The 23,110-nt window shown below is 33.6% G+C and overlaps 3 protein-coding genes across 5 annotated transcripts in view; 1 reads left to right on the top strand and 2 right to left on the bottom strand.

Annotated features, from left to right (window-relative positions):
• LOC125235735 (acyl-CoA (8-3)-desaturase-like) overlaps nt 1-23,110 on the top strand; it is a 193,320-nt gene that overhangs the window by 52,228 nt on the left and 117,982 nt on the right. The window lies entirely within an intron of this gene.
• Nucleotides 1-23,110, bottom strand: part of LOC125235733 (prothoracicostatic peptide-like) — a 316,691-nt gene that overhangs the window by 208,859 nt on the left and 84,722 nt on the right. The window lies entirely within an intron of this gene.
• On the bottom strand, nt 1,289-8,031 carry LOC125235734. The gene is made up of 5 exons (XM_048142310.1): nt 7,665-8,031; nt 7,476-7,577; nt 7,071-7,196; nt 6,808-6,962; nt 1,289-1,753 (listed from the first exon to the last, which is right to left on the bottom strand). Coding segments are annotated over exons 1-5 (810 nt in total). The 5' UTR covers nt 7,667-8,031; the 3' UTR covers nt 1,289-1,328.

Genomic DNA, 23,110 nt, shown 5'->3' with positions numbered 1-23,110 from the left:
TGTCTGATCGAGAAAGATTAAACTTACTCAAATGTTTGGAAAGTGATCGTGCCATTCAGATAGCATTTAGGACTTGGGATTTATATGAATATCCGCTCTTGCCTGAGACGTCAAAACATTCTTGGTCTATCAAAACTTCATCTCAAATTGAAAAGCCGCGTTATATTATAATTGGTTTGAAAACGGGACGAAAAAATGACGCTAATAAAGACATAACACATTTTGATCACTGTAATTTGAGAGATGTTAAAGTTTTTTGAATTCAGTCTACTTTCCGTACGAAAGTTTTGATGTTAGTTTTTCGGGTGGAAAGTTTGCTATATTATACGAGCAGTATGCGAAATTTCAGCAGTCTTATTATAACCGTCTACAAGCGCCGTTGTTAAGTCCTCAAGACTTTAAAGATATAGCTCCTTTATTTGTTATCAACTGTTCTCGTCAAAACGAAACCTTAAAAACCGGATCGGTAGATGTGAGAGTTGAATTGGATTGTGAATCTGATATACCAAAGAACACTGCAGCTTACTGTCTGATTTTAAATGATAGTATATTTGAATATAAGCCCTTAAGTAATATTACGAAAAAAGTATCGTAATGCAGCATATATTTGTAGACCTTCAAGGATTTAAAACAAAAGAAAATGAATTTATTGTCAAAGAATTTGCATACAGCACGCTAGAATACACTCAAGTTTTCTTAATAAAACCCCCCCTTTTCGTTTTTCTAAATTGGCGGAAAGTGAAAAGAGGCAGACAAGATGGATTGAAAAACATTTAGGTATTTTATGGCACGAAGGTTATGTTGATTATAGAGAATTTAGAAGACTTATTGATAACCATATAAAAGATAAGACAATCTACGTTAAAGGTTTGGAAAAAGTTCAATGGATTAAAGATTTATATCCAAAATGCACTATTTTAGATTTGGGTGAAAAAGATGTGCCTAATTTAAAAGAACTGTATAAAAAATATTGTACTAATGAATGTATTTTTAACTGTGTGTATCATAAAAAATCTTGTGCATTAAAAAATGTTTTATGTATAAAAAAATGGTATTTAGACAATCGACAAATCTAATTTTAATTTGTATTCAAAATGTGTTTCTTAAAATAAATGTTTGTTATTAATTATATTAGTTTTTTTATACCATTCTATATAACTACTGATAACTACCTAATAAGTTTTTTATAGTAAATGTTATATTTTTAATTTTTAGCTTAGATTTTACATAATTTGCATAAGAAAAACTTATTAGTTAGTATGGATATAAATAAAACGACAACTTACTCATATAATATTTATTACTTATATAATATTTAAAATACAACTTTAATAACTAGTACTGTATCCACAAATTTTTTTTGAAATTTTATTTATTAAAGCCTCTGTGCTGTCAATAATTTCATCAAAATTATCGCCTGCAACATACTGCGCGCTCAGTAATACATTTTCGTTCTGTTCATCGTTTTGATCCCTTACATCCTCTGTTATGTTGATTATTTGAATTTTGATCAGTTTATTGCCTTTGATCTCATGATTATTTATCACAAAAGATGGTGGGTGTCCTTGAGTCCTTTTCACTACTTTATTATGAATGTTAACTTTATTACGTTTCTTGGCTTTAGGGTTTTCGATGTTCTTTTTAATTTTTTTATATAAGTCGCTATCGTCAAATTCTTGTGGTAGCTCAAACTCTTGTGCATATTGCGAAAATGGAATTGGGATGTCTTCGCTGTCTGCCATTTTTTGAAAACCTAAGACAAAACGAAAAATTATATAATATTGATAAATCAGATTACACAACGAACAAAAATGTATATAACCACAAATAAATTAATTTTAATGTTTATTTGATTTGTAAAATATAATATATAATTTTAATATATATATAATATATATATATAATTTTAATAAGTAGTTAGTTAAAAAACAACTTACCAGGTCTATGTCTGCGAGTGGATAATAAAGACGCGTTGATGCTATTCGAATGTAACCAATTAAAAATTACTTTGCGCTTATAAAGGTTAGCTATTGTTTGTTCAGCAAAATATAAATGCGCAATCCTGTTATATGATAGCTTTAACTTTACACGTGTGTATGTCTTTACCTAAACAAGTCACAACTTGTTTTATGAACACGTTTATGAATAAACTATCTATAGAAATGTTTAAGGTAAATTAAAATGAAAACAAGAAAATAATAAGATAATATATTTATTTATCATAAGACATCACTGAATAATATTGTTAAAATAAAAACACAATAAGTATAATAAGTAGAAGAAAGATTTATTTTTAGGACATATAATTGAATTAGTTATTATCTTCAACTTATATTTATAGTTTTTAATAGATTTATAAAATTAATATCAAAATGTTGTTTCAATTATATGTGCTATTCAATTTACTAATGACCTCTGACTGCATATAGTACAATTTATTTTATACAAAACATGACAATTGATTACAAATTAAACATTAAGTATTGAGGTATGCCCCCAAGCTTTCGTCACTATTTGGTTGTCAGATATCATACGCTTATCATCATTAGCTGAAAGGGCGACTTTATTTACACTTTGGGTAAATATATTGTGCTTAATCGACTTAAATAATATGTTTCTTCTTTTTATTTCATCTCCTTGAAATAATGATTTCACGTAATGAGAAAACTCAAATTTGCATACTACAGGTTCTCTCACACCCTTAGCTTTTTTAATAATTTTATCAACTGTTTTGATAGAATACACTTTAGAACGAAGTCCAACATACTCTTTAATCATTTTTCCTTTCATTTCATCCTTAAAAAGTCCTGGCACTTTTTTATTTTGAACAGGTAATAAAAATTTATTATCAATATCGTAACAACTAGTATCGAAATATGTTAAAAAATGCATTCTTAAATCTTTAAAAAAAGTCTTTTGTTTGTATATAATAAACAAAACTATCTGTATCCGTGTAACACATTTGTAGACGAGTATCATAAAAACGTTTAAATACTGAATAATGAAAATCATACATATGACTTTTAGATAACTCTAGTACAGCGAAACCAATGTAGATCGGTTTATCTAAAATTATTAGATCTGGTTTCAATTGAACTGCCACCAAATTTTCAGTAAAAACTGATACACTGTGAAAATTTGGCCTTGCAATTAATCTGTCAGCGGTGATTTTCTTTTTTGTTGTGTTATCATTGTCTGTCCACTGATTAACTAAGCGCACATCAACCCTTTTCTCAGTATTTTCTAAAGTTTTACCAAATATACTGTTATTCATCAATTTACAAAAATCTTGTTCAAAGACAGACGTTGCCTCTTGACGTAGCCTTGTATTCATATCAATATATTGTTTTAAGTAAGGGGACTGTTTGAACGTAATTACTCTATGTACTTTTTTTAATTTTAAACCATGTTTAAGACACGTTTTCAAATGTACATAATGAATCACATACAAATATTTGTCATATAGATTAGGTACCAGTTTATAATGCGTCCCACCTGGTGGAACACATTTTCGGGACAAAATGGTAAATCATTATGTTTATCATGTAAATCATTGGGGTAAATAATATCAACTTCTAGAATGAAACCATAATCCGAGTCATCAGGGATTTGAGTGATATTTAAAGCACTTATTTCATTGGTTTCTAGAAACCTAAAGTCTGATAGGGGCATATACTGACACATGCTGTAACCATATAAATTATTACAGTCGATATAAATTAGGTATGAGTCTATCTGGGATGAGTCATAGTGAGGTAAGTATATGTTATTAGCCTTTGCATATCGTAGAGAGGTCATACAGACTCCCCCTCTTATTCCAGATTGGATCATCTTAAGCATGTTAAAGTCATCTATAAGCTCTAATTCAATACCAGTTTTCAGAAGCATGGCATCAAATGATAAGCTAGGTGTAGTTAAATAAAAAGCAGGATCCAAGTCATAGTGTTGTTTGCAAGTAGCGCGAAACTTTTCAAAAATATCGGTTAGCAGAAGAACATCCGTTTGCAAATATAGGTCTGTATATTCACCTAAATTTTGAATTTTAAACTGTTGCCATACTTTTTGCGCATGATTATAATCTTTTACAGAAATGTTCTCATCAGTGAGCGAATTATGAAAACAGTCAATACTTGGCAGGTATTTTTCTTCAAAACATTGCCATTTATTCATATACTCATAGGGAAACACACCTTTTCGTGTAAGTAATTCAAACTCCTCATCATTACAAAAATATTTATGTAAATGAACAAAGTCAGATTTCTGCATAGTTGTAGTTAGTTTTTCTAAACTTGTATCTAAAAATTTGAAAGAATCTACAAAACGAAGCTGAAAATACTCATTCTCGATAGGGATAAATTTAGTAAAAGAAATATAGTTTTCTTTGGTTTTAGGTATAACTTTGACGTTTCCAGGTGCCTCCCCCAATTTTTTGATAAATAGATGGCAATCATAACCAGACAGATTGTGAAAAAAAATAGGTACGAAACAAGGACGTTTATATTGTAAGTTACATATATTATGTGCCGCTCCCCGATATCTTCCTGTAATGTGACAGTGATCTCGAACCCGATCAGAAAATAGAAAATGGTTACAAATATGACAACGTTTAGCGTTCAAAAAGTTTTGGTCGTCATTCTCATTACATATTATTGGGGTATTTTTGTTCACAATTTTATAAATTTTAGCAACATCTTTGTAGATTGCCTCAATAAATTTATCGACGCAATCAGTACCGCGATAAGAGAAATAACGATTATGACTCGGATCTGCGTTACAAACAATATGATACCCAAAGGCAGCTGGTATATGATGATGCAAAGTTGTAGTGTTAGGGGTAAGACTATCACTAGTATCAGTATCAGAGTCACTAGTTTCAGTTGGTTGTAGTAACGATTCAAAATCTGCATATATAACGAATGGAACATTCTGTTTACGATCGAAATGTTTAAATTTAATTACTGTCCCCTTTTCTGGTAAAACGGTAACTATTCCAGTACACAAGTGATTTGCGAGTTCTTCCTGCGTGAGAAAAAATAACAGACAGGTTTCGCAAAAGTATATCTTACTATTATGCTTTGTTACTTGTCTGCGCACAAGACGACTCAAGTCTTTAATTAGAACATAATGTGGTGGGTGACTACCATCGTCTATTAAAAGTAGGTTTATATTTTTTCTACATTTCTGATTACTAGATACTTTAGACTTGTAAAGGGGGCCCACAACAATTTTATTATTTTTCAAACCAAAAATCGTCAATGAAATCATAGGGTTATTTTTTTCGAATATTCTTATGTCATCAAATGTGACTGGAAAAGAAATTTGAGAAATATTCAAAACGTCTCGAAAATTAGGATAAGATGATACTCTTTCAGGGTGTTTTGTAGAAGGATGCAAAGCCGCTGTTACACACCATAAAAAACAGCATTGATCGTTGTTTTGTATATTTATACATGCTTTTTTGTTTTTTATGAACTTTGGCAGGTCAACATAGCTTGAACCTCGTAATGGTTGATACTTGTTAATGTTGATCTCTAAATGAGAGTTACTAACAAAAGCCCATCCACTATCACGGTCTTGAAATTCCTCAAATTTTTCTTTAGACAGTTAACAACTTCGCAAAACAGTGACTCAAAATCATAACTTAAGTATAAAATTTTATTTTTAGTTCCAAATGATTTTATTGATTGACTATTATCTTTGAACATTAAAAACAATCCAAAGAGCTCGAAATTTACTTTTACGCACGTATGTTTCGTAAGTGAATTATCTAAAAGCCGTTTTATTTTGTTTCGAATAGAGTTCATAAACGCATCGACAGACGCCAGACTTTGGTCGTTGGTTGCTGATATACGATAAGTGGCAATGCGCATCCGAAATGCAGACTCTACTACTTCAACACCATCATTAAGTAATTTGTTAGAACATACAGTTGTTTTATGTGCAGTGCTTCGAAGATGACCTGTCCATTTATTTTTGTCTACAGATGAACTACACGGTACACAGAAAGGCATAATGAATTATGTTAATGCAAAAGATGTAGCTAAACTCACTAGGCTATTTTGAAACCGTAATTTGTCAAACACTAATTTAATACATCTATTTACTATTAGCATACGTTGTATTAATCAAAACAGTTGACTCGACTGACTTCTCATTAAGAATGCAATGAATTGTTAACACTATGCAAAGTATGGTAGTATAAGTCTATAAATATAAATCAAATAAAGTCGCAGTATTAAATTATCGCATTCGAAAATATTCTTTAAATTTAACAGAAAGTAACCTTTTATCTTACTAAAATTAATTTCTGTATTTATTCATTAAAACTTTTTCGCACATAAAATATTGAAAACCTATAATATTTAAGTATCTATTTTTGTACACAAACTATTTATATAAGCGTACGATAATATCGTACGCTATACGAATATATTATATTCTTAATGCAAAAACCATATTCGAGATTTAGTTATAGACGTAGGTATCTACCTTGGCTATTAACTATAACTTGATTTTGTCAACAACTTTGAATAAAAAATAACAAAATTTTGTTTAAATAGAATTCTCTTACTGTGGGAGATTTGAAAATATTCAACTAATTTTTTTTATAATTATTATAATAAACAGGTTCACATTCTCCAAAAATATTAAAGGCTTGACCTAAGAACGTTTGTATTTGATTCCACTCGGAGGAATTCTCTTGACATTGCAATTTAACCGACGCTAATGCTTTTTTATAACGTTCTTCAGGCTCAGATTTTTGGTAATCATTAATGTTATACACTTTTAAATCAATGAAAAAATTACCGTCTGTTATCGTAGTGCGTCGACTAGAACCTGTCGATACGCGGCTGGTAAACGATGATGTTGTCTTGACGGTTTTCGAACTGCCCTCGCTGGTGATCTTCTCTTCTTCTCTTATGATTTTGAAGATATCGGTTTCAGGCGATTTTTTGGAAGAACTGAAAAATAAAACAGAATTACAATATTTCAAGCAAATACATTATGTTATAGTTGCACAATCACAATAAAGTAATTTAATTTTAAAAACAACTAAAAATAAGTAGTACCTAGAGCCAACATTCTTATTTTCACTGGTTGACGTTCGTGCTTTTTTGGTTGTTTTTTTCTTTTGCGCGCAAGGTGTTGGTGAGGATGAATGTAGTACCCGTCGATTTTCTGTTTCAACTTCGGACCTTAAATAAGAAAAACAATATTAAATATATGTCAATTAATAATAATTATGTTGACACAAAACTAAACCAAGTTCATAGTTATGACTGACAACGTTATAAATAGATGAGAATAAGATAACTGAGAAATAAATTAACGTGATAAACACACAGATATGCCTTACCAGGATTAAATCCTGTAACCTCAAGCTTAGAAAACAGAGTCACTAACGACTAGACTAGCAGGAACTGTTAAATATAACTCTAAGGATTATTTTAATTAATATAAAATAAATGAATTACCTTGCGGCTGAGGATGATTTCCTTTTCTTGATATTCTTTGTAGCAATCTTCTTCGGTTCAGGTGAGGGCGTGCGCGTGTATACTGAACATTCGGAGTCAGACCTTCAAAAAAGAATAAAAATATACCAACAATACTTAAATCAAAGTTTTAAAGAGATTCGATATATAGGGTTATAAATACTTACTAACATTTTAAATGAAGTTGAAAGTTGCAGATTCCTCACTTAACAAAAATAACGAGCAGCTTCACGTCGCAATACAGAATAGTAAAGAAATTGTTGCATAAAAACGCATTATTTTATAGTGAAATATTTGATGAGTTGATATTAAATCGAAACATAAATATATGACTAAAGAACCAAGTTCTGACATTCAACTTTAGATCTAAATATTATAAATTTAAATAAATATTATCGTTTTTATAAATTGAAGCACATAATTTATATTCAAAGTATATTACCACTTGTATTTCACAAAGCGCCGACAAAGTATCGAATTAACAAATAATACCGCAAGTCTTGCAACACGTGTAAATATGACCGCTACCACGAGTACTTACCGATTAAGTTCAAAATGTTTTTTATTTTTATTTCAATATATATATATATATATATATATATATATATATATATATATATATATATATATATATATATATATATATATATATATGACAAATACCATCAACACTATCGTTTTTCGTTAGTTCGGGTGCTACCTACGTAAGTATTAAACATTTTTGAAAGAAGAAAGAAAGTAAGAAAATAAAGACATTAATTGCAGCCAAATAAAATATACAATATGAGGCTTACATACTAAACAGTACAAAATCAGTTACATTGGGTTTGGTTTGTGGTTGCAAAAGGACACCACTCGACATATGCTCTGACACTGATGGTGGCACAGCGCTGGTCTTCCGTGGAGCCTTGGGTCGGGCGATAGTGCAATACAATAATTATTATACAATTAAAGGCACAGAGTAATTAAGAAAGTCAGTGACACACTATACAAGGACAAGACTACTTATAATATTTTTGAACATTTATGGAAAACAACTTAAAAACAAACCTTCTTCAATGCATATAATATGTATTAACATATTATATGCATTAATTATTTACACTAAATTATTATAAAATCATTAAAGAACAACAATGTTTCATACAATAAAACACAACTCACCTTTATAGAATGTTGGTTAAATAATATCATGGTATAGGACAATAAACACAGCGTCATCATTTTCAGTAAGTAACATGCAATTCTCATATCAGCGACATTGTTGATTGAAATAAAATACCTCGACACATTGTGATTAACACAACAGAAGCGTCATTTCGAATAATAGTTGTTGATATGCAGAAAAAATTATTACTATTATATATATATATATAAATGTAATTAACTTAAATTCAATACACTATTCTTTTCAATAGACTTATTTGTCAAAATAATTTGAATTTGCGATAGTGAAAAGCAAAAAGGTTCGCGTCTTTCCTGTAGATCATTTCAAAAATAAGGGTTTAAATCCTATCTTTTATTTAATCAGTCTGTATTACCATTACTTTTCATTCATTAAGCTTATCAGTATTATGTTCATAAACTTAGATGCGTATATGACTTAGGTAGAAACAGTAACCAATCTCTTATTTTATTCTTTAATCGGATTATTACATATCAACATATCGGACTCGACTACCTGTTATCGCATGTTCCGTCACTTGTTTATTTATATATTATATCCAAAGTATGACAAAGACAAAGCATAGCAGGTTCGACTATTTACGTTTCATAAACAATTTAGAGTATTAATACATACGTACTTTGTTAGTCTTACGATCATATGTATGTATGTAACTATAGACTTAAATAAAAATTATGCTTTATTTTCAGTGGATAACATTGTTTTTGATTTAACCTTACTTTAAGTTTTGTTGGTTTTACATTATGAACTAAGTTTACATGAAGATAAAATTACATAAATGTATTTTGAACTTGAATACGATCGGACTATGGTTGAAATCGGTACTAGTAAAGGCAAATTACGTTAAATCTCGTAACACCAACGTCACATTTAACAACCAATCACATTGTCAGGTCTACATCGCGCTATTGAAGTTTTTGTATTCGTTTGTATATATACAATTTACAATGAAAGGCATGTCGGAGTGACTGTGGCTATACCGACCGATAGTCTCAGGTACTCTTACCTCTTCGATGTTGCGAGGCATGAAGGTCAGATGGCAGTCGCTTTCGTAAAAACTAGTGCCTACGCCAAATCTTGGGATTAGTTGTCAAAGCGGACCCCAGGCTCCCATGAGCCGTGGCAAATGCCGGGATAACGCAAGGAGGATGATGATGATATGAATACAGAGGAATTCCTAAAATAGGTACTGTATGGCAATGCGCGTGGAGAAATGGCGTTCATTTTCACAAATATAAATAAGTACCTACACTCTGTCAAGAACCAGTAGAAATTTCAAAAAGTGGCATCTTCGCTTCATTTCCATCCAATTTCAAAAAGTGGCATCTTCGCTTCATTTCCATCCATCGATACTAATATCATAAATGGGAAAGTGTGTGTGTCTGTTTGTTTGTCCGTCTTTCACGGCAAAACGGAGTGACGAATTGTCGTGACTTTTTAAGTGGAGATACTTGAACGGACGGAGAGTGACACAGGCTATTTTTTGTCTCTTTCTAACGCGAGCGAAGCCGCGGAAAAAGTTAGTAAGTATATATACCTATTGATTTGAAAGAGGTAACAGCTCAATTTTGCTACTTTGTAATTTCTACTCTTAGGTTTCGAAGAACTGGTCTTTAAAATCTCACCTCGAATAAAAAAACATTATATATTTAGAAAACCCGTCGGACCTCTGGAGATGCTGAGATTAACTAAATATGCCGAATACCGAATATTCGGCCCATCTCTAATGTGGACAAAGGACGAAAGGACAGCCTTATAGACAGCAGGCAGGCAATTATGGTCGCGCGATAAATGATAAAAATATCAGGCCGTCCCTATCGCACTATTTGTAAGTGCGATAGGGACTAGGGACGGCCCGATGTTTTATCATTTATCGCGCGACCATGATTGCCCTGCAACTTCTTATTGCTATCGGTGTCGAGTACTTATCCAAGTTAGGTATCTATTTTAAATATGACGGTGTAATTGTGTGCAGTACAGTACCTACAAAAAAAATGGTAGAAATTAAAAACAATTACAGTACGCTGAACCAAAATAATAATATTACTTACAATACTATATATCATATCATTTTCCTCAGAGCATTTTTCCTGTCTTTGTGTATACTACCTACGGTTGGCAACCCTACGGCCGTTTTCACATTATCCGATCCGATATCGGATATAGGAAGGATGTAAAATGTAAGATTTATACGCTTCCAGGTTTTTATTTATGTATTTAATAGACCATTATTACTAAAAAACGATATAAAACGCAAAAATTGCGGATTTAATGCAGATGGCACTCTCCTAGAACAGTTTTTGTCCGAGGCACCACCGAACTGCCGATATCGGCAGGACGCTTCCGACATATTTGGCATGCCGGACCCCCCGCCAGCTGTCGGCCGATAATATTTGTGTGTGTGCGTATATAATGTAGGTATACGTTTGTAGTGTAGTGTGCGTGACAAAAATGGCGTCTATTAAACAGCTGCTGTTAATGATGAATTTCTGTTGAAAACAAAAAGATTGTAATTCATCGGTCCGAATTGCGGATACTAATTTTTTCATCTTTTAGTAGATATATTATAGTTAAATGTAAAATTATAAGTATTTATTACTTGCCGCTCTTGAGTATTTTTATGCTCGTTATTTTAATTTTACAATAAAATATTTGAAATATAGTGCTTATAATTATTAAATATAAAACTTTTTAAAAATATTTTTTGATACAAAATCATACTTCATTGATTTGGAACAATGCGTTTTATCGGACCGACATCCGACACTATCGGAAGCGTTTATCGGATGTAGGATGTCGGTCCGACACCCGATATCGGATCGGATAATGTGAAAACGGCCTACACCGCTCAATGTGGCATTTGCACGATACAGCAACGTGCCCTCGGTGGCCGGCCGTGTCGCAGTTGTTAGCTAAGCTACCCTTGTGTGCGTGCGTGATGACACGATGCGCTGGTTGTTCTTTTAGATATTTAAGTACTTTTAGGTGTTTAAGTACTTTTAGGTATTTAAGACGCTACAGGAGCGAAAATGGAAAGGAAAGGGAGCCCTTTCAATTTGGGAATTTTAGTTAAATATACTAGTGTTATTAACTAGATTTATCGAAAAAAACTCAGTTAAAAGATATTGCGAAAAAATTCTTTAAAATCGAGGTTCCGCTCTCGACTGTTTCCTCCTTCAAAACTTAATGAATCGTAAGTGCGTTTTCACATTATCCGATCCGATATCGGATGTAGGACCGATATCCCATACATTACAGGCGCCATCTTGTATTTTTTCCATTGAAATCCTTATGACATCCGATATCGGATCGGATAATGTGAAAACGGCCTAACGAATTTTCAATTTGGGAATTTTAGTTAAATATACTAGTTTTATTAACTAGATTTATCGAAAAAAAAAATTCCATTAAGAACAACTCAGTTAAAAGATATTGCGAAAAAATCTTTGAAATCGAGGTTCCGCTCTCTTTTCCTCCTTCAAAACTTATTTAAACGGAACGAAATTTGAGAATCTGAATAATTTAAAATGAAATAATCTGTGTCGGACCGTTTAGATTTTTTGGACAATTGTTACCGATCTTGAGTATCCCTTTTTGGAGCCATATTGAAAAATGCCGTTTTTAGAAATTTTTGATTGGATCTAGCATTTTTTAAAATAAGAATAGCAAAAAATATCAAAACGGTCCGACTCAGAAAAAAAAATCTGTGTCGAAAAAATCATTGCTCTATCTTCAAAAACCAAGGAGGAAATAGTCGAGAGCGTTTGTATGGAGAACTGACCTGTATCGTATCGTCTTAAGAAATCTGATTTCAAAGGTTTAGGTAGGAAATCTAATCATCAATATTATTATAATATTGTATCAATATTATTTATTATAAGGTTGTCTGGGAGAGATCGCTCTTTAGCGATAAGACCGCCTGTTGTCTACCATAGTTAATTAAAATTATGTGATGTAATCTTGTTATATTGGTGAACAATAAAGAATATTTGTATTGTATTGTATTATTGCTGCAATGTAAAATTATTTTTTTCTTTTTTCTCCATGTTTTCTAACGCGCTTATTTTTAGGAAGTGGCTTTCATGGTTTGTTTAAGGTACACACCGACATGTAGTAAACATTTTTTAGTTTTTCGTAAGTTAGTCGTTAACGGTGGTCTACAGCTAAAATTGATCTACGACAGAAATGATCTGTACATATTAAAGTAAGTAGGGAAGAAAACCACCATGCTGAAGTGTATTTGTGCATGCCACGTCTGGTCTGTCGCATGCATGGTGAGACAACTTGGACGCCTTTATGAGTGACTGCATGGCCGGAAAAATAACACCAGAGGGAGTTGAGGAAATCAAGGGGAGAGGCCTTTGCCCAGCAGTAGGGCACTATAACGGGCTAATTAAAAAAATCTGTACCAGTTTAATTTTAATCTATTTTTAAGAAAATTTCCTACTAAAATCACAGTATAATAAAGAGTACTATCGTACAGTATGGCCACTCCCGCTCCCCGGTGAAAGTGCCGCCCACCCCCTCTCGGTTACCTGACAGTTACCGCCTGTCAAACCCGCTAGCAGTTGACCAGTCATATTTCACTCATACGAGCATGGTACGCGTTCACCTACACGAGCTTAGACTGTGTGCTAGGAACGCGCCTCTTTCATATATTTGATCGCCAGTGTCCGAGGTGTGCTAAAATGTAGATTCTAGCGAAAAAACGTACCTAGGTTTTTCCAGTTGAACATTATTTTTAGCTGCAAGCCACTATTTACGATTTAGCCGATTTAAATAAAACTTGCCTACTAAATTATCCATTTGCATATTTATCGTAGTGAAAACACGTACGAAAACGACGTACGTTTTTTTGTTTTACTTTTTTAAAGGCACAGGTCACACGTTTTTCATCAAATTTATATCGTACCGTTTTAGTTTTTTGGCTAATTGTTACCAATCTTGAGTATCACTTTTTTTGCGCCATAATGAAAAAGGCAGTTTTTGGAAATTTTTGATTGACTCGAGCGTCTTTAAAAATAAAAATATCAAAACGTTCCAACACAGATAAGATTAATAATTAATAACAATCTGACTGGGAATAAATCAAATTATTTTATTGAATATTTTTTTGATTTGTTATTTAATAACCTAACAATAAAATTAAAATTTTGAAAAAACTCCCGACCGCGACATAGTGGACCGATTTTCATGAAACATGGCTAAGAACACTCCCGACTAACTCAGCTTTCAGACAAAAAAACTAAATTTAAATCGGTTCATCCGTTCGGGAACTACGATGCCACAGACACACACACACACATACACACACACAGACAGACAAACAGACAAATAGACAGACAGACACGTCAAACTTATAATACCCCTTCGTTTTTGCGTCGGGGGTTAAAAATAGTCTTTCGCTATATCGTAATGCTGCAAATGGATTCATATAGGAGGTGCAAGCACTAATTGTTGCCTTGGGCCTTGTCGTTTTTTCTTTCGTGATGATGTCTATTTCAATTTATAGAATAATCTGTGTTGAAAAAATCAGTCTACCTTCAAAAACCAGGGAGCAAATAGTCGAGAGCGTTGGTATGGAAACTGAACCGTCCTGTATCGTCTTAAAAATATAATCGATTGTCATTTAGCCCCGCTCTCCAGCTGCCAGCTTGCGGACCTGAGGTTGACTATGATAAGAGAAGCATCTTAGCAGGTTGCCTCAAGGGCCTACTCCAAAATCCTGCCAGATTTCCGTCCATAGACCATAATAGTGCGTAATTTTATTTTCACGAATTTATCGGATTCGGTTCGGACGTAGTTCGAAAGCGCTCTATTCTTAACGTAGGTACCTATCGTCATATTCAGATAGAACGAATATTTTCTTTACCTATGTATTTACAAATTGTCAAATCTTTTGGGAATTACATAAAAGTCATAAAATTATTTATTTAATTAAATTTTGAAAAAACCCCCGACCCCGACATAGTGGACCGATTTTCATAAAACATGGCTAAGAACACTCCCGACTAACTCAGCTTTCAGACAAAAAAAATCAATCTAAATCGGTTCATCCGTTTGGGAGCTACGATACCACAGACAGACACACACACAGACAGACAGACAGACAGACAGACAAACAGACAGACAGACAGACAGACAGACAGACAGACAGACAGACAGACAGACAGACAGACAGACAGACAGACAGACAGACAGACAGACACGTCAAACTTATAATACCCCTTCGTTTTTTGCGTCGGGGGTTAAAAATGTTATTATTTAAATCTACCCATCGATGTACCCATTGCGGAAATATAAATTAGAGAGGCACTCCATTGTCAATAAACCCTTAATTGCATGATTTTACTTTTTTTAACAATTTACAGGTATATGACACCATGGTGGTATATATGCTGAGCACTGGAAAAATAATGAAAAAAATCTATCACCATTTTTTTAATATAAAACAACGTAACTAAAAGATTTTTAATAGCATATTGAAAAATTCGAATATTGCTTAGTATTTTATCGTGAAAAACTGTACTAAATCTACTATTGATTCAATTTTCGTGATGCTTCGAAAAAAATCCATCACCAAGTAAAGAAGGGTTAAATATAAACGACACGAAGTTTAATTCGAACACAACAGTTCACAATTGCGAGCAGCGGCAACGCACCGCCAGTTTTGGCGGCGCGGCGACGCGCCGCAAAAATTCTGCGTTGCGGTGCCGCGCCGCGAGTTTTTGCGGTGCGTCGACGCACCGCAGTTCTTGCGTCGCGGTGCCGCGCCGCAGAGTTCCTGCCGCAAAAACTGGCGGCGCGGCAACGCAACGCAGAATTTTTGCGGTGCGTCGCCGCAACGCGCCCATGTGGCCAGGCCCTTAGTGCGTTTTCATTATCCGATCCGATACCTGATGTAGGACCGATATCCCCTATATTACCGTCGCCATCTTGGATTTTTTCCATTGAATCCTTCCGACATCAGATATCGGATCGGATAATGTGAAAACGGACTTATTGACTGGCTGTAATTTAATGGACATGTCAATTATTAATGCTAGCGACAGTTGGTACTAATTTGACTTTTATGTATATTTATTTGTAATCTTGTGGTATTGACCATTTGTTTACCATTCTATTGGTAGAATTTAAATGGTTAGTCACGATATCGAAATATGGAAATTATAAATTCAACCCCTAGGTCTTTGTTTTATGTTAAAGTACTCTGCGCAGATTTTAGATCTCTCTGTAAGAAAACGACTATTACTAAAGTAATTGGAATGTACCTGTGTGGTGACGGGTTAAGAATTTCACCGCCCCCTTTCTTCCCGGGTATATCCAACCCATATATGGGTTAAATTGAGGCGTAGGCGAGAGGCAGCCAACCTGTCACTTCAATGTCACAATTTTGTTTTCTTTGAACTATTTGTTTGCCAAGAGTGGCACTGAAGCTTTAGTAGTTTCATGTGCTCTGCCTACCCCTTTATGGGGTACAGGCGTGATTGTATGTATACTTGGATTTTTTTCCTAATAATTGTTCCATAAATACCAATTTGTCTCATCCCTACACCCCGGGTTATCGTAATGGTTATAATCTCGAGGAGAAAATTAAAAATTACGTTTGCTCCCTCAATTTGGCGAGCGCCCGTACCTCCGATGGACGCCAGGGGAGGCGGACGCCTCAATATTTTTGATGTACTGTTGTCGAGTTTTTAATTATGTTAGATTGATGACGCGAGCAGTGGACGCTGGTTCGATTCCAACCGTGGGTGACTGGAGGTCTTGGTCACTTTAAAGAGTACATTTATTTAAAAAAATATAGTAAGTACAGCTATTTAAAGTTTATGTTAAATTGATGTCGATGTAATCAAATTTTTTCCATCATTTACATATTTTGCCCGTATAAAACTAAAAGTTTAGCCAGGGCCTAAGTCGAGCTAACAGGAAGTATGAATAATAATTTTTAAGAAAAAAAAAACCGCCGCCTTTGGGGTTCTGGTGAAAGCAACTTGCGAATGTTGGACTATGTGTAGGTATTTTTTTAAACTGCTTTTAATGCTTTAATTATTTGATGGCAACAGTTTCAGTGCCACTCTTGGCAAATAAGAGGCTGAAAGAAAACGAAACTGTGACATTGCAGTGACAGGTATGAATATACGTATACCGTTAAGGTTTGAGGAGTTTCCTCAACAATTCCTCAGGAATCCGATTATAAGAAATCGAAGGTTGACAAAATTTGACTTGAAAACTCAATATTCTTAACAAACATAACTAAATAAATGTCACTGTCCTGATCTTAAATGCATGCTATTCTTATAAAAATACCAAAGTCACTATAAGTGTGCTGTTCAGATTTAACGAATTCCGATCTGATCTTCATAAGCAGTTCCACTGCACTAAATGTCACTGTTCTGGACGTAAGTGCATGCTGTTCTTATAAAAATACCAAAGTCACTATAAGTGTGCCGTTCAGATTTAAGGAGTTCGGTTCTGACCATCATCAGCAGTTCCACTGCATCAAATGTCACTGTTCTGGACGTAAGTACATGCCGTTCTTATAAAAATACCAAAGTCACTATTTAAGTGGGCCGTTCAGATTTGAGGAGTACGGTTCTGACCATCATCAGCAGTTCCACTGCACCAAATGTCACTGTTCTGGACGTAAGTGCATGCTGTTCTTATAAAAATACCAAAGTCACTATAAGTGTGCCGTTCAGATTTGAGGAGTTTGGTTCTGACCATCATCAGCAGTTCCACTGCACCAAATGTCACTGTTCCGTACGTAAATGCATGCTGTTCCTTAAAAAACACAAAAATCACCATATATGTGTGCCTTTCAGATTTGAGGAGTTCCCTCGATTTCTCCAGGATCCCATCATCAGAACTGGGTTCTGAGAAAAATGGAACCAAATTGTATGCATACACATCCAATAAAAAAAAATCAAAATCGGTCCAGTAACGACGGAGATATCGTAGAACAAACATTAAAAAAAAATACAGACAAATTGAAAACCACCTTCCTTGAGAGATTTGAGGCGGCGGTTAAAAATTAACATCAATTGTTTCTACATACATAGTACGTACATACAAGAGTACGTACATAAATTCGGATTTCTGTTTTTATATTATCTACATCTAAAACCCAACAGTGATTTATTTCGGGTCCCTGTGTTACATAATGATTGAAAGTTATAATGTAATGATTGCCAGATTATCATTAGTCATAATCATAATTCTGAAACGGTTAACTGTTCAGGGCTGTAATTGGTCATCTATAGGTAGGTTAGGTTGGTTTTATGGCAATCCTGAATAGTAACTAGCAATGCACGGTGGAGAAGTTCCCAAAGTTGCAGAACATTCCTAATGAGAATTTTCGGTAACTTCTGAGAATGTTCTCGAGAACGAGAATTTATCAGAATACTTAGTAACTTCGTAGTTTATACCATAATTTCGTCGAACTCAGCAAGTCAAGACGTAGTCCCGTGGTAGTGCGTTCGCTTCGTATGCCGATGTTCTCAGGTTCGATCCTGACAGCGATCTTTTTGTTTTTATTTTTATTTTTTTATTTTTTTTGTATATACCTACATATATTGGCATGACCAAAAACAGGATTCAAGAAATAATAGTTCGGTATCTAATTTTAAAAAGTCAGGACTAAAACTGTAAAGTCTGAAAGTCGAAATGTTCCCTGAAGTATAGTGAGAATTTAAGCAACTTATAGTGAGAATTTAGGTAACATCACTTATCAACAAAATAGCTAACTGTAATAGACAATATTATACCTATAATAACATATAGTTTTATATTATGCCCATTTAAACATTATTTCAAGTATATTCTCTTGTTTAAATAATAAATTGCATGTTGCGGGAATGTTCTGCGAACATTCTCAAGAATGTTTCCGCTTTTTGGGAATGTTCTGCAATTTCTACATTACTAATAGGAACGCATTTCTGAGAAAAACCAAATTATGACTAACGAAAATATGGCCAAACGATACATTGTGAATTAAAAAAAAACATTTATTCGGAATGTAATGCTTAAAAGTGACATATATCTTCTGCCAAACGAGGCTGACGAGGACTTTTTTAACCGTCGCCTCATATCTCTCAAGAAGGACGGTTATCAAGTCGTCTGTATGTTTTTTTTTTTTTAATGTTTGTTCCTCGATATCTCCGTCGTTACTGGACCGATTTTGAAAAAAAAAAATTTTATTGAATGTATATGCATACAGATTGGTCCCATTTTTCTCAGAACCCAGTTCTGATGATGGGATCCTGGAGAAATCGAGGGAACTCCTCGAACCTGAAAGGCATACATATGGTGATTTTTGTGTTTTTAAAGGAACAGCATGCATTTAGGTACGGAACAGTGAGATTTGGTGCAGTGGAACTGCTGATGATGGCCAGAACGGAACTCTTCAAATCTGAACGGCACGCTTATAGTGACTTTGGTATTTTTATAAGAACAGCATGCACTTTTGTCCAGAACAGTGACATTTGGTGCAGTGGACTTGCTGATGATGGTCAGATCCGAACTCCTCAAATCTGAACGGCACGCTTATAGTGACTTTGGTATTTTTATAAGAACAGCATGCACTTTCGTCCAGAACAGTGACATTTGGTGCAGTGGAACTGCTGATGATGGCCAGAACCATACTCCTCAAATCTGAACGGCACGCTTATAGTGACTTTGCCATTTTTATAAGAATAGCATGCGCTTACGTCTCGAACAGTGACATTTGGTACAGTGGAACTCCTGATGATGGTCAGAACCAAACTCCTCAAATCTGAACGGCACGCTTATAGTGACTTTGAAATGAAATGAAATGAAATGAAATGAAATGATTTATTGTCAGACCACAGGTAAAAAATATAAAAGATGTCAAAAATAATAATAATCGTATCTTTTCCGCAGTCTACCATTTCTGGTGTACAATATTTTGGGGCATGCAAAGCATGCAATAAAAACTATTTACAATATTTACACAGTCACAAAAAGCTAAGCAAACAATATGAAAAATAGGTACCTACTTCAGAATATGTCAAAGTTATTGTTATTATTATGTCAAATCGTAAATGTGCAATAATTACTTAAATATTTATTTATAATTGTCCATTATTATTTAAAAAGTCAAGTGGGGAATAAATAGAACATTTTATCCAAAAGCCATTCGTGAAGCACTTTCTTAAATTTTGTATTGTCATGGTCCTTAAATACGTCTGGAATATTATTATAAATTTTGATTGACATGGAGAAAATGCTATTTTTGTAAAAACTTGACTTGGTTTGATGCGTATTTACCAATTTGTACACATTTCTCAAATTACGATGGAATCTATCATTCCTTTGATATAGGTTAAGGTTCTTTTTACAAACATAGCCACTTCTTTAATGTACAAACAAGGCATCGGCAAAATCTTAAATTTGGTAAAAAGAGGCCTACAGGAATCTCTCTGGGATGCACCACAGAGCGCTCTTATACAACGTTTCTGCATCTTAAAAACTTTTAGCCAGTCCGTAGAATTTCCCAGAATATTATACCGTATGTGAGGGTAGACTGAACATAACCAAAATACGACATTAGCCCCGCTTTTTCCGATGCATTATTTATCAATCTACGTATCGGGAACACAAACTTGGATAATTTCGTGCATAATTCGTCAATGTGAAATTGCCAATTACAATTGCTGTCGAATATAAGACCCAAAAACTTTGTTGTCTCTGACTCCGTGATTGAGTCTGCTTTATGCGATATGTTGATTACCAATCCTGGTCTACGACTTGTATGAAATTGGACAAAGTGAGTTTTAGTTAGATTAATGCTTAATGAATTGTCGGTCATCCAAGTAATAATGTCATCGAGAGTATTATTAACTTCTCGTTCATATTCTTTTGTTGTGCCTGTACACCTTATCAAAGCACTACTATCGTCTGCAAATAATACTACTTGATTGTTCGTCTGTTGTGGGAGATCGTTTATATAAAACAGGAATAAGAGGGGGCCAAGAATACTTCCCTGAGGCACGCCTCTTGGATTAGGTCTGTACGAAGATCTTCTAGTCTCAATAGTATTACTTTTGGAACAATAATAATTAATTTCAGTACATTGGAATCTGTTTGAGAGATAACTTTTAATCCATTCGAGAGCTAGCCCCGAATACCGTAATGATCTAGTTTATTAAGCAAATTTTCGTGATTAACACAGTCGAATGCTTTAGACATATCGGTGAATACAGATGATATATGGATTCGTTTATCTATGCATTCATGAATAGTTTTCAGCAGTTGATATATAGCAAGATTTGTAGATCTATTCCTTCGAAAACCACACTGTTCGTTTCTTAATAGGTTGTATTTCTCAGAGTACTCAATTATTCTATTATACATAAGTTTTTCAATCACTTTAGATAAAATTGGGATCAAAGTTATAGGCCTATAGTTACCTAATCTGGTTTTTTCTCCTTGTTTGAAAAGTGGCTTAATAATAGACTTCTTTAATCTTTCCGGAAATAAACCAGTTTGAAAGGACAGATTTACTATATGCGCCAATGGATTAGATATTAGAAATGCAGTATCTTTTATTGTTTGTGTACTTATATCGTCACAACCTACCGCTGCAGTATTGTTAAGTGATTTTATTGCTCTGAAAACTTCTTGAGGACTAACAGGATAGAGATAAATACTTGTGAGATTATGTTCTATGTTCTTGCACAGGTTTTTATTACCCGTTACAACCTTAGGGAGTGAGTCTATGAAGTAGTTATTGAAGTGTGTTGCAATACTATCAGGTTTATGAACTAGTTCTCCATTGTGGTTTATCTGTTCTATCATGCTTGGCATTTCGTTGTTTCCTGTGTATTGTTTAATTATTTGCCAAGTGGCTTTACATTTATTTTTCGCTCTCTCTATTAAATTATGATTGGCCTGTTTTAGTGATTTTTTTACACATTTCTTTAACATGCATGCGTATTTTAAATATTGCTCCTTTACACACTTCAATCCCTTATATTGGTAATCCATGAATAGGCATCTTTTTACTTTGCTAGATATCTTGATTCCTTTTGTTATAAACTTATTTTTATTTCTAAATGTAATTTTAATCTTAATTTTGGGAAAGCACAAATCATGGAATAATTTAAATTCGTCGATAAAATTGTTATATGCGCTGTTTACATCCTCAGCGTTTAGCACCTCCGAGAAGGATAACGCTTGCAAACAATTTATGAATTTTGAAACATTTTCTATACTATAATCTCTTTTATATACAAACCAGTATTTTGGCTGAAGTTTTTGTCGAAGTTTTAATGAAATTGTCTGAGCAGTATGATCCGAAAGGGCAAGATGGTGAACTTTTGTTGTTCCATTTTTAAAATTACATAAGATGTTATCGATACTGCTTTGCGATCTATGTGTTATTCTAGTAGGTTCAAGTATCCTGGGGTATAAGTTAAACGTATTTTTATAACTTTGGTATTTTTATAAGAACAGCATGCACTTACGTCCAGAACAGTGACATTTGGTGCAGTGGAACTGCTGATGATAGTCAGAACCGTACTCCTCAAATCTGAACGGCACACTCATAGTGACTTTGGTATTTTTGTAAGAAAAGCATGTATTTAAGTTCAGAACAGTGACATTTAGTTATGTTTGTTAAGCATATTGAGTTTTCAAGTCAAAGTTTGTCAAGCTTCGATTTCTTATAATATAATCGGATTCATGAGGAATTGAGGAAACTCCTCAAACCTTAACGTTATACGTATATTCATTTGTGTTGCCATCTAATAATTAAAGCATTAAAAGCAGTTTTAAAAAATACTTACACATTTCTACATAATCCAACATTCGCAAGTAGCTTTTACCAGAACCCGAAAGGCGACGGTTTTTTTTTTCTTAAAAAATATTTTAAGTATGAATGGGAACCAATAGAGATCCGATTTACTATAGTAATGTGGATAATTTTAGGTCTGCCTTATCAAAGAAAGTTATAGGTATATATTTCATGTTACACTGGTCAGGCTTTGTGTGTTTAAGCATTGTATTCCAGTATTGCGATTAATACTTGGAAAGGAAAATATTTTCTCCGTATTTCTTAAAAATGTATAATGGCAATAGAAATGATGGGTTTTATTGTAGATATCGGAGTATATGACCGAATAACTGATATCGAGATTTTAGCAAGATTTTTGTAATATGTATGTCTGAGAAAAACACCGGCCAAGAGCGTGTCGGGCCACGCTCAGTGTAGGGGTCCGTAGTTTTCCGTTTTTCTCAAAAACTACTAAACCTATCAAGTTTAAAACAATTTTCCTAGAATGTCTTTGTAAAGTTCTACTTTTGTGATTTTTTTCATATTTTACACACACTTTTTTTTTCCTTTAGGAGCGATTATTTCCAAAAATATTAATACATACATACATACAATCACGCCAGTATCCCATAAAGG

Source organism: Leguminivora glycinivorella, chromosome 18, assembly GCF_023078275.1.
Source record: "Leguminivora glycinivorella isolate SPB_JAAS2020 chromosome 18, LegGlyc_1.1, whole genome shotgun sequence".
Taxonomy (NCBI): Eukaryota; Metazoa; Arthropoda; class Insecta; order Lepidoptera; family Tortricidae; genus Leguminivora; species Leguminivora glycinivorella.
This window is presented reverse-complemented; position numbering and strand designations above follow the sequence as displayed.

Excerpts from the sequence above, each read along its gene's own strand:
- LOC125235734 (XM_048142310.1), bottom strand. Across the intron at positions 7,197-7,475 it reads AAATCATCCTCAGCCGCAAG|GTCCGAAGTTGAAACAGAAA; the intron begins GTAATTCATTTA and ends TTCTTATTTAAG. Across the intron at positions 1,754-6,807 it reads ACGCACTACGATAACAGACG|GTTTTCAAAAAATGGCAGAC; the intron begins GTAATTTTTTCA and ends GTTTTGTCTTAG.